Here is a 12,987-nt window from a genome sequence, read left to right on the forward strand (position 1 = left end):
CAGCCGAGTTTCTGATAGTCATGTCTTGAACTAGAACTTGGTCGGATTAAAACTCGTCTCATCGTTGAAGTTTCGAGTCATAACGCATTGCAAGAATTTCATCTTTGACCCCGTAATCTGGGGCTATTGACTTTGCAGGAAGTGTGATGTAATTGAATAAAAAAACAGTTTTGTGTAGTAAAAAATATATTTAAAATATTTATTTACATTTTGATAAGAGCACCACGTTTGGCACCGATTTGAAGCCGCTTTGGTTTACACAAGGCAAGGAACACAGCCTTATTACCCTAATTTAAGTAACTTAAAATATCAACTGGGCCTTAAGTAATACAGTACAGGAACACATAAAATACTAGCGATTAAGTAAAAATGCAACAGATCATTCAGGGACGGCGTGCTTCTTCAAATAACTACTTCTCGCAATTTTCCGGAGTTGTTCCGCCGTTGATTTTCCCGTCTCTGCGACCATTTTGCTAAATTTGCTTGACGGGTTCTGGAGGAGGACGTGGGGGTGGTCGAACTCGACCATGGTACCGCTCTCCATCACTAGAACCTTGTCGGAGTCCATGATGGTATTGAGACGATGGGCGACCGTCAAAACTGTACAATCGGCGAACTTTTGCCGGATTGTCTTCTGGATGAGTGCGTCAGTTCTGGAAGAAAAAATCACAACACGGAAAATCACACGTGGAATTACTCACTGTGGGTCCACATTGGCAGTTGCCTCATCCAGCATTAAAATCTTATTATTCCTAATTATGGCCCTGGCAAGACAAATCAACTGTCGCTGGCCCACACTGTAGTTCGATCCTCGATCCATGACACGGTTCTCCAACCGGTTAATAATGTTTGCCGGGTCTTTGAGCTCCACTTCGTTCAAAGCTTTGTACAGGACTTCGTCGGGATAATCCTCAAAGGGGTCCAGGTTGTAGCGCAAAGTCCCCGAAAACAGGACGGGATCCTGGGGGATAATCGAAATCTTGGACCTCAAAACTTGCAGTTGCAAGTGTTTGGTGTCGATATCGTCAATGTCAATCTCCCCAATGACGTTGGCTAGGCGAAAAAGGGCCGCAATCAGGGACGATTTCCCGGCACCTGTGCGCCCAACAATCCCGACTTTTTCCTTGGGGTTAATAACAATGTTCAGGTCTTTGAGCACCAAGGGCGCCTTCTCGTCATATTTCAAGCCCATGTCTGTGAAGGCGATTTTCCCGTTAGCTGGCCATGATTTCGGGGGTGTTTTGGGCTGTTGGGGTTGTTTTTCTTTGGGCAGTTCTTTGTATTCGAGGACTCGTTCCACTGACATTAACTGATTGGCGACTTCGGCTGATTGGCGCATGCCCCATTGGACTAGACCTGTGAGGGCAGCTGACTGGGTTATGGCTAGTCCTACTTCACCCCCTTTTAGTCCAATACCTATGGAAGAAATTTAGTAACGCAATAATTGATTGGGACTGGACGTACTATCGCCAAATGTGAGGAAGCTGAAAGTGACCAATGCCACAAAAATGAAACAGAGGAAGTCCAAATAGAAGCCGAAAGCCGAACTTGCCGCAATATACATGAACCAAGCACTAGTGTGGTAGTCTTGGTGTTTGTCGAATTCGTTTCGAAGGATGGTTTCGGCTTGGAATGCCCGAATTGTGGTCAAACCGTTTAGGGTTGCGTTCAAGTGCGTGAAGACGGGACTTCGCACTGGAATAAATAAAAGTTTTGCTTTTACTTGCGATTTTTAAGCCATTCCTTGAATATGTATTAATAGAAATAAGGATGAGACCACTGACAGGCGTAAATAAATGACGCTTTAGCTGCATCTTAATATGTATTTTTTATGCAATTTGTAATTTGAGTATTAAAATAAAGATAAAAAAGTCCATAAAACTTTGCGAGAGCGAGTTATTAATTTTTTATTTTTGGAAGGTACGTGACTTCACGACTAAAATTTTACGCAAAAAGATTCAAACTTTTAAATCTTGCGTAAAGTTGTTTAACACGTAGAATGAGCCTCAGAATTCACTGCAACAATCCATTTTGCTCTAGGACTTTTAGTTTTTGAGTTGTGAATTTAAAAAAAAATAATGGCGCATCCACCATTTTTCAAATTACCATAATTTTTTAAATAAATTTTCGAATAAGTTAGTACTGTAAAAAAGCTGGTATAATACGTAAACTGAGCCGCAGAATTCACTGCAACGAACCGTTTTGTTCTACGACTTTTAGTTTTTAAGTTGTGAATTTCTAAAAAAATAATGGCGCATCCACCATTTTTCAAATTACCATAATTTTTGAAATAGGTTTTCGAATATGTTAGTATTGTAAAAAAGCTGGTATCATACGTAAACTGAGCCGCAGAATTCACTACAACAAACCGTTTTGCTCTAGGACTATTAGTTTTTGAGTTGAGAATTTTTAAATAAATAATGGCGCATGTACCATTTTTCAAATTACCATAATTTTTTAAATAAGTTTTCGAATAAGTTAGTATTGTAAAAAAGCTGGTATAATACGTAAACTGAGCTGCAGAATTCACTGCAACAAACCGTTTTGCTCTACGACTTTTAGTTTTTGAGTTGTGAATTTTTAAATAAATAATGGCGCATCCACCATTTTTCAAATTAACACAATTTTTTATCTAGGTTTTCGAATATGTTAGTATTGTAAAAAAGCTGGTATAATACGTAAACTGAGCCGCAGAATTCACTGCAACGAACCGTTTTGTTCTACGACTTTTAGTTTTTAAGTTGTGAATTTCTAAAAAAATAATGGCGCATCCACCATTTTTCAAATTACCATAATTTTTGAAATAGGTTTTCGAATATGTTAGTATTGTAAAAAAGCTGGTATCATACGTAAACTGAGCCGCAGAATTCACTACAACAAACCGTTTTGCTCTAGGACTATTAGTTTTTGAGTTGAGAATTTTTAAATAAATAATGGCGCATGTACCATTTTTCAAATTACCATAATTTTTTAAATAAGTTTTCGAATAAGTTAGTATTGTAAAAAAGCTGGTATAATACGTAAACTGAGCTGCAGAATTCACTGCAACAAACCGTTTTGCTCTACGACTTTTAGTTTTTGAGTTGTGAATTTTTAAATAAATAATGGCGCATCCACCATTTTTCAAATTAACATAATTTTTAAAATAAGTTTTCGAATAAGTTAGTATTGTAAAAAAGCTGGTATAATACGTAAACTGAGCTGCAGAATTCACTGCAACAAACCGTTTTGCTCTACGACTTTTAGTTTTTGAGTTGTGAATTTTTAAATAAATAATGGCGCATCCACCATTTTTCAAATTAACACAATTTTTTATCTAGGTTTTCGAATATGTTAGTATTGTAAAAAAGCTGGTATAACACGTAAAATGAGCCGCAGAATTCACTACAACAAACCGTTTTGCTCTAGGACTATTAGTTTTTGAGTTGCGAATTTTTAAATAAATAATGGCGCATCTACCATTTTTCAAATTACCATAATTTTTTAAATAAGTTTTCGAATATGTTAGTATTGTAAAAACGATGGTTTAATACGTAAACTGAGCCGCAGAATTCACTGCAACAAACCGTTTTGCTCTACAACTTTTAGTTTTTTAGTTGTGAATTTTTAAATAAATAATGGCGCATCCACCATTTTTCAATCTGTTTTTTTTTTCTGAAACAAACAAACAGAAAACCTGGTACTACTTAAGGAAATCCTTATTTTTTTTAATACAACTTAATATTTTCTGAAAGCTTCGCAGAAAAAACTTACTCATTCCTTCGAGTCGTTTGATATTTTTCGACGATCGCAGAAACACGACTCTTAGTAACATGAAGAAGATTCCTGTGATGCCAACTATTATCAAAAAATACGGGTTTACTATAGCTACCAAAATTAAGGCACCGGCCATGTTTAGGATAATTTGGCCGGCATCTAGTATTGCCTTTGGCAGCAGTTCATCTATGGCCCCTATATCTTTGGAAAAGCGGTTCAAAATGCGACCACTGGGGTTAGTATCAAAGAATTTCATCGATGCATTTATCACACAATTGAACAAAGTGTCGTGCAGTTTCTGGGAACTTAGCATTGCCAGCTTGTAGAACAGCATAGACCTGGTGAAGGCAATAATAAACACAGCTGCGATAAATCCACCGTAGATGTAGAGGCAAGTCTCGGTTGACCAATCCGGGGCTTCGCCAATCGCAGTTATGTTACTCGTACTATTCCTCGCTTCTTCGATATTGACCCAAAAACTGACGAAGAAATCGACACCACTGGCAGCAGCTTGGGCCAGGACGTACAGAATCAGGACAACTGAGACGAAGAGGAAGTTGCCTCCGGCTAGTAAATACTGCCAGAAGAGGGAACCGTGCACTTTGCCTTTGGAGGATTCCTCCTGCAAACTCTTGACTTTGATTTCGGGTTCTTGCGCCTCCTCCTGGAGGATGCTTTCGGGGATGCTTAAGTCGCTAACGGCGCTTGCCAACGAGGAGGTTTTGCTCTAGAGAATTTTTTTATATTTTTGGGTGGATTAAAAAAAGTCTTACTCGAGTCGAGATTTGGCGGGTTAATTTCGCCGCTTCGAACATTTTCTGTTTTTCTTCAGCCGTGTGTTCGGGTTCTGTTGTCAGCAGTCTCGCGTATATGGTGTCACTGTTGGCTAGGTTTTCAAAGGTGCCTTTGTTCTCGATGGCGCCCTATAATAATGCAATTAAACATTTTGCTCGTAATTGCAAATAAATGTACTGTTTTTTCGCTGAGCTAAAAAAATCAAAAAAACGTACATTATTTAGGATGATGATCTCGTCGGCATTTTTCAAGTGGTGAACTTGATGTGTGACGAGGATCCGCGTCTTGTTCGCCAGATAGCCATTGATGCATTCATCGTAAAGATGCTTAGACACATGGATATCAACAGCCGATAAAGGATCGTCGAGTAAGTAAATGTCAGCATCTCGGTAAACAGCACGTGCCAAATTAATCCTCGCCTTCTGTCCGCCACTCAACGAGGCGCCGCGATCCCCAACAATGGTCAAATCGCCGTCGGGAAACTGCTTAAAGTCCTTCTCCAAGGCACAAGCATGCACGACTTCGTTGTACCTCTTCTTGTTAAAATCGAGCCCGAAGGTGATGTTTTGCCGGACGGTGGCGGCAAACACCCAAGGGTCTTGCGACGCGTAGGAAATCGATCCGTTGATGTGCAGATCGCCTGAGGTGACCTCCAACTCGCCCAGAATCGCCTGCAGCAGCGAGCTTTTGCCGCTGCCAACAGGCCCAATCACCGCCAGTAATTTCCTCTGATTTATGCTGAAATTGACGTTGGACAGGGTGTTATCAGAGGAGGAAACGTCCCATTTGGCACAAACGTTGCGCAAAGCGAGGCGGGTCTTGTCAGAGTTGATTTTATTATCATTATTGTCCCCGACTTTAACTTTGACGAACTCTTCGTTCGTCATGAAGCTCTGGAGACGCGTGATGGCGACCAGGACTTCGGCCATCTCGGAGATGCCACGTACGAACATACTGGACATAGTTTGGGCCAAAATATTGTAGTACGACATGAAGACGAAAACACGACTTGCGGTTATGTCCTGTTTGGTCAAAGCCAGGCAAAGTAAGGTACAAAAAAGCGCAGCTCGGGTTGTGAAAAGGTTAAACGTCATGTAAAGTCCCCGCACGTAGGACGATTTCATCACGATTCTAAGCTCGGCCTTTCGGGCAAAACGGATCAGTTTGGCGAAAGGTATCTCCCAGGCGTACATTTTGATCACTTGGACTCCGGAGATGATTTCGTCCATAAGGCGCACCCTTTCGTCGGTTTTTTGCGCCGTTTTCTTTCGGTAAATTGCGGAGAGTTTGCCAGTGTAACCTGGAATTGTTGGGTTCATTAAAATTGTAGAGCAGGCTTTTGTGGGCTATTACTTTGCAAAGGCACTACGAGGAAGACTGGAGCTATTCCAATAAGGCCAGCATATCCAGCTGCGTCGTAAAGAAGGTAAGCTACGATTATAGCCGACGTTGGTGCCACCCACATGTGGTGGATCAGGACGGAAACGACGTCGAAACGGCTTACATCGTTCGAGAGGAGATTTACTACTTTGCCGGCAGCGGTGTCAGCTAACGCCGTCTTGCTCAGGCGAAGGGCCTGGAGAAAAAACGGAAAAACGCTGATTTGATTGAATTTAAAATAAGAAAATTGATAGCGACTTTATTAGAACTTTCAATACTTCCAATGTGCAAAAATGAGTTAAATACTGATCAAATGGGGTTGATTTCTGATCGGCTCATTGAAATCCAGTCAAAACAAACGTGTCGTGGCCACCCAGCGCGTCGAATCCTCACCTTTCTGTAAATAAGAGCGCAGCAAGCGGCTCGAACCTTCATCCCGTAATGGAATGCCCTCATGATGTACTGATTAATGAGCAGCGCACTCATGGCATTTAATCCCACAATAGCTCCAGCGTACCACAGAGCAGCGGTCTTATCAACATCGCTGTTGGGTTTGAAATGGTCCAGGAGTCGTCCCAACATGATAGGCTGGCTTAATCTCACGCATAAATCCATTATGACTAAAATAACACCTAGGAGGAGATACTCGGGCCAGAAGGTGGCCACGAGCACTTTGAGCAAGCTGGGTTTGCGCTTCTTCTTTGATTTTTTTATGCTGTCCATGTGCTTGTTCCATTTGCTGGAAAAAAAAGGTCAAGTGTTTTGAACATCTGCATGAAATCGAGACTGTTATCTATGGAATATGATTATCAGCACGCGGGGTAATGTTTCAATCCTCACCTCTCGAGTCTGTCGCCCAATAGGGTACTTCTGTCACTTTCGATGGGGCTGTAAAGGTCATCAACGTCAAGGGTCTTACTGTAGCCTTTTTTGAACATGTCAATCGTGTAACTGTAGGAAGGAAAAATTTGGTCAGGTTGTAGGAAAAGAAGCGAGAATTGCTTATCTAAATACTAACGTCCAGATGTTCACGGTTGTTGTAATAATAAAAAATTAAATCAAGGACGGAGAAATTCTTTATTTTCTGCTTTCATTTTTTTTAAAATTGTATTAAATTTGGTTTTTATTTTTTAATGTACTTTATGAACTGAGTACTTTACCTCGATTAGTAATAAATACATAACTTTTTAGAGCGGATTTTGTCGCCCAAATTTTCGTAATTTAAAAATTTCACGCTTTTTCTTATCCGAACCTAAATTACGAGAAATTCTTGCGCCTGAGACAGTAAAAAGCCGAAGAAGCCTTTTTCGTGTTTATTTTTTAATTTTAATTTATATGATTTGCTAAATACATCAGGATGTCTACTGTAAAGTATTTTATCATTTAAAAACTACTAGTCGCACATAAATCAGCTTTTGAAATGAAAAATTTATAGACAAATTTTGAAAAAAAAATCACTTGCACAGAGAGATATTATACACAGTATTTGAGAGCAAACGCTCAGTCTTGTCTGATTGTTAGATTATTATTATTATTAAATTTAAAATTATCCAATTAAAATTATTAAAGATAATCTTTTATTAAACTAGAACGAAAAAGTCACCAAATTTAGTGGAAAATGACTACAAATTTACCTTTTATAAGCGCATTTATTCAGCAAAAACTCATTATTGTGCAAGATTTATTAGAAAGTAAATGAATCACAGAATTATGTCATAATTAACATTATTTTTGTAAGTCTTGAGGATTTAAACGTTTTCTTCTTGTTTTTATTAATATAGAAGACAAAAATCCACAAATTTGGTCGAAAATGACCAAAACTTAATACCTTTTCTAAGTATTTATTCGGCAAAAATTCAGTTATTGCGCTCAATTTCTTAAAAAATAGCCAATAAATCACAGAATTATGTTAAAAATGGCCTTATTTTTGCAATTTCTGAGAATTTAAACATGTTTTTAGACCAAAAATCAGGTTTTTCTTCCTGTTTTTATTAAACTGCAACGAAAAAATCACTAAATTTGTTCAAAAATCACCAAAAATTTATCTTTGCTAAGCGTTTATTCAGCAAAAACACTATTATTGCGCACAATTTTTAAAGAAATAAGCCAATAAGTCACAGAATTATGTCAAAAACGACACTATTTGTGCAAGTTCTGCGGATTTATACACATTTTAGACCAAAAATCAAGTTTTCCTTCCTGTTTTTATTAAATTTGAATGAAAAAATCACCAAATTTGGTCGAAAATGACCAAAACTTTACCTTTTCTAAGTATTTATTCAGCAAAAACTCAATTATTGCGCTCAATTTCTTAAAAAATAGGCCAATAAATCACAGAATTATGTTAAAAATGGCAAGTTTTGAGGATTTAAACACGTTTTTACACAAAAAATAAGTTTTTTTTCTTGTTTTCAATAAACAAGAACGAAAAAAATCACCAAATTTGGTCGAAAATAATCAAACATTTTAATTTTCTAAGCCTTTATTCAGCAAAAACACAATTATTCCGCAGAATTAAAAAAAACAATCACAGAATTATGTTACAAATGGCATGTTCTGAGGATTTAAACACGTTTTTAAACCAAAAATCACGTTTTTTTAATGAACTTTTATAATATATAAAAAAACGTGAAATACGTCTTGAAAGTCCGACAATTATTGTGCCTTTTATTATTATGTCCAATTTTGAGCCATGATGCCGTATCAATTCATTTAAAATTTTCTAACAAGTTTGAACCAAATTTAATTTGAATCGAAGGTATTTTTTCTCCTAAATCGTGTGTTATTTTTGAAATTAAATCAGTGCCAGTTGTTTGGGTCTTTGTACTGTTATTATGCAACTCATTCATGTGTAACATGTAAATAGACACACAGTTTAACCAAATCCCATGATACTAATGACAGGGCTTTACTTTAACATAACAATAGGACCTAACGAACCAAATCGGCCAATTTGTAACCGAATAGATCCTTTCACGGATTTATAATTTATATGGCCCGGAAAATAAAAAATGAGACAGCTTTTCTCTTCAAATTTTCCACTCCTGCCAGCATACACCTCTTGAGATAACAGCAAATAATCAATAAAAATGTACCCAAACCACGCATGTATATTAATTCGTTCGCAGCGGTAAATGTTTACGAAAGTATTATAATTTCTTTTTTAAAAAGGTCCAGATAACACTGAGCAAATACTGATGCACGATTACGTCCAAGGCCGTTTACAGTTACGAGATAAAAAATTTAAATCGGCCACACATTCGGGGTCCTGAAACCCCACTGTTTTCCTTCTGAAAAGCATCAATCACACGTCGGATAATCGTGAACATCTGTTGACCAATTTCGCCATTTGTTTACTTAGGGAAAGAGTCAAAAATAGACAAAATTTGGGCTTTGTCAAGCAATTTCAAACAAAATTCACTGATGAAGTATGCCGGAAGTTTTTGGCCGCACTCCAAGACCTCTCTGACTTACGTGAAAAACATCACCGAGAGAAAATTCGCTTTCTCCCGGGGATTCGGGTTGTAATACTCTTTGGTGATATCCATGACCGGTGTTTGTAACACTGCACACTTGGTTTATTTTTCTGGTAGCACATACACGGTGTTTATTTATTTTAACTGCTTTATGTCGAAATTAGAACTTTCGCATGGATGGCACCGGGAATACTGTACTGGAAGAGAAAAAAGACATGGTTATAAGAATTAATGGGTTCGTATCGCGAGATCAAATAGTCAATAACGGGGGTTAATTGGAGCAATAGAAAAATAAACAAACACGTTTCGTTCGGTGTTTGGTGTATCATAATGAGCAAGCATTCATTCCCTTGTAATGACTTGCAAGATATCGATAAGAAATGTTAAATTAGCGTGGCAGCAATTTTGAACTCAAGGTTACTCTCCCAAAACGTTAAATATGTACTCTGTAATTATTATTACAGCGAAATATTGCGTAATATTCCAATAAATTCATTGACTGCCGCTAAAATAATTCGCGACCAAGCAGCCTTGTAGAAAGGAGGATAATTGTTCGGCAAGGTTGCGAACAATTATTGCACGTGATACCAAAGATCAGAAATAAAATTCGGGGCGTTTATTTTTATACTGACCTTTAATTCGTAATGAAATTTTTTAAAAAACTAACACACGCGACTTCACCGCGGCATTCCCCACGTCCTTCCGTGAAGACGACTGGCCGCCAACTGGTAACAGACAAAGTAGATGCGTTGGTTAAAACTGAAATAAACGTCATGTCGATTCGCCAAACGATTTGTTTACATACCGTTCTAATCTAAATATGCTAAGTACGGAGCGAATTCGCCAAGTTCAGGTAGAAGGGCGACTTTTTGGCCAGAACGTGTCTGGTCGTGGCACCAGGAAATTAGAGTCCCAGAGCGTGAAATTTTGGTATTCAGAAATGGAATTCTTCACTTCACCTGTGTCATCCGACACGAGAGGGTAGATAGTACTTCAAAGGACTCGTCTGCGATTTACAAATCGATGAATAACTTAGCGCCTAATGAATGACAAGCGGTTTATCAGATTTTAATTAATCTCCTTTTATGGGGAGCGACTCCGGTCCATTTTTTGTGTCAATAGTGTATCTTTACGAGCTCTTAATGTCACGATGATTTGTTCACATGGCTTGCGACATGCTAAAAATTCAGGAGAAACTTGGTTCAATTCTATTGTTCAGGAGCTGTGGCAATTTTAATGATAGTGTTGATCGCACCATAAAGGTGGACTTAATTCCAAAGCCATAAAATGCCACTACCGTTGGTAAACTTGCAACAAATAAAAAGCCCAAGTTCATTCACACGACCTTTGCTGTACGGAAGCAATTTTTAGATGAACATGGTATTATAAACACTCGAACACTTGTTTATGATTGCCATAAACGGACGCCAAATTATTTATTTTGGGATGTTCTACTCACTTACTTATGTGGTTTATACTAGTTTTTTTCTGCAACTAAATTGGAAGGAAAAAAGAGGATAAAATAAAGGACATTTTGAAAAATTCTTTTCATTTTCAATGCCTGCTATGAGATAATTCTGATAATTTTCTATTAATTCTGCAATAAATTGTTGCTTTTCATGTCATTTTAGAACAAGCACTGACTAAATACCAATTTTCAAGACAAATACAAAATACTTACATCAATTTTAAATTAAATAATAATCTATACATTCCATCTATTTAGTATTCTCAACGACTGCTTCTTCTTACTCTTACTACTTGTTTTTGGAAAAAGTATAATTAATCTGAGAATTAATCACAGATTGATTAACCTTTAGACTTTTTTTAGACGGCTATTTGCACAACCAGTTAGGAAATGCCATCCACTTGTTCCACAAATTGACATTTGTTACAACGAGTTGAAACAAATATTTTTTAATTAATTCTAAACACTTTCAGAACTTATTTTTCAAAATACATAATTACCCCTACAATATTTTTATTTTTTCTTTCATAAATCCCACAACATGCAGTTGTAAATAGAAAATATGAGAAAAAAATTTCAAAACGGAGGATTTAGCTCGACAATGTAATGATTTATTGGAGGGTCAAGAACGACATTTATTTTTTCCTTTGTCAGCCAAGAAAGTAGTTTCATTGTTCCGTAACTTTGAAATTAGCTCGTAAAACTGGAACAAATCGCTTTTTAGAAAATATAAAATCCTTTTGTTCAATTTATGTTTAATTACTTTTTACAGTTCTTTTAACACAAAGTTATTTAAATAATCAATAACAATTCGGTGTCTTGGAGGCCACTACCAAATTTCTTGTGAGATGGACAGAGATAAAATTTGCATTAAAGTCTCGTTTCCTTGGCGTGATTGGATACATGTCGTAATAATTCTAAGAAACGCAATTTGAATATCGAATTGGATGAATTCTAATGCCTCATTATAATAACTGCATACTTTTGAGTACAAAACTTTTGAAAAAAACGCCAAAATTCGGTAATAACTTTTACAGTTTTGTTTACAAGTACCTGAGTCGAGTTTTAAATTGCAACTTGACCACAATCATTTATATTCTCCACGTTTTACCATGTAATCTGAGATTAAAATAAGACGAGCCGATCTTACATAGTTAGCATCAAATTATATATTTAAAAGCCATCAATGCGTCATCGGCTTTTATGAATGAATTATTATTCTAAGTGAGCCATCAGCTAGGTTATTTCTTAAAGGTGTGTGCTACAACAGTTCCAAGCGACATTTACATACCACAGCTTTATAGCTGATTGTTTTGCATACAAATCAATAACATTTTGGACTCGATGAAAACAATGCTAGACCCATTAAACTCTTTTTGTCCAACAAGAATTTATAACAAAAGTTGTACCAAGAAGGTGAGGTCAGGATTTGTTCCCTCTTCGGTGATGATTAATGATAGATAATTGCGGTGTCAAACTCCAAATACATAATGCAGCGTTCGTATTTACATATGGTACATAATGCATGCATGAATTATTGTAAAAGTTGATTATTGGGACATTGAACCCATATCGGAAGCTATAAGTAAGCGTTAGATTCTCCTGACATGAGCTGAGTGATGTGCTTTTCAAAATGTGATGCTGTAAGTAATATTTTTGAAAGAAAAATTTACGTGAGGTTGTAGATTCGATATCTGTGTTGAGTCATGTTAACAGCCGTTTGCGTATTTCAAATGCTTGTGTATCTAAGTGATTACGAAGAACGCGTGGCATTAATCCACATTTATTAAAATTGTTTGGTTAAATTGTACTCATTCATTACTGTAAACTTAAGTGAATCATGATCTTTCGAAACTGTAAAAATTACAGAATGTACGGGTGGCACAATTAATTCATATATTTAGCAAAAATTAAATAAATTATACCTCAACAGCAAGGGTCTTATTAAAATTGACAAATAGATCCATCATGCCATGAAGCGTCTAATTTTGTCGAAAAATAAACCTGCACAAATCAGAACCCTGAAGCTACCTTTGTTTACTTGTTAATGATCGAAACCTTGATTCAGATTACGGTGGCAATTTTAATATTTAAGTAATTTTTATCCTCATG

At 36.9% G+C, this 12,987-nt stretch overlaps 1 protein-coding gene across 2 annotated transcripts; it reads right to left on the minus strand.

The window, feature by feature from the left end:
• Positions 1-168: 168 nt before the first annotated feature.
• Positions 169-10,180, minus strand: LOC658286 (ATP-binding cassette sub-family C member 4). Of its 2 annotated transcripts, none has more exons than XM_008195870.3 (11): positions 10,040-10,180; positions 9,406-9,604; positions 6,772-6,882; positions 6,325-6,670; positions 5,905-6,127; positions 4,767-5,851; positions 4,530-4,679; positions 3,754-4,483; positions 1,465-1,695; positions 702-1,416; positions 169-653 (listed from the first exon to the last, which is right to left on the minus strand). In XM_008195870.3, the coding sequence occupies exons 2-11, from the start codon at positions 9,477-9,479 to the stop codon at positions 380-382; spliced, it is 3,939 nt and encodes a 1,312-aa protein (XP_008194092.1). In that variant the 5' UTR covers positions 9,480-9,604; positions 10,040-10,180; the 3' UTR covers positions 169-379. The 2 variants fall into 2 exon arrangements, with proteins under 2 accessions (XP_008194092.1, XP_969781.1); XM_964688.4 differs by having other exon boundaries at positions 9,406-9,599; positions 10,040-10,146.
• Between the last annotated feature and the right edge of the window lie 2,807 nt (positions 10,181-12,987).

This window comes from Tribolium castaneum, chromosome 5 (assembly GCF_031307605.1).
Source record: "Tribolium castaneum strain GA2 chromosome 5, icTriCast1.1, whole genome shotgun sequence".
NCBI lineage: Eukaryota > Metazoa > Arthropoda > Insecta > Coleoptera > Tenebrionidae > Tribolium > Tribolium castaneum.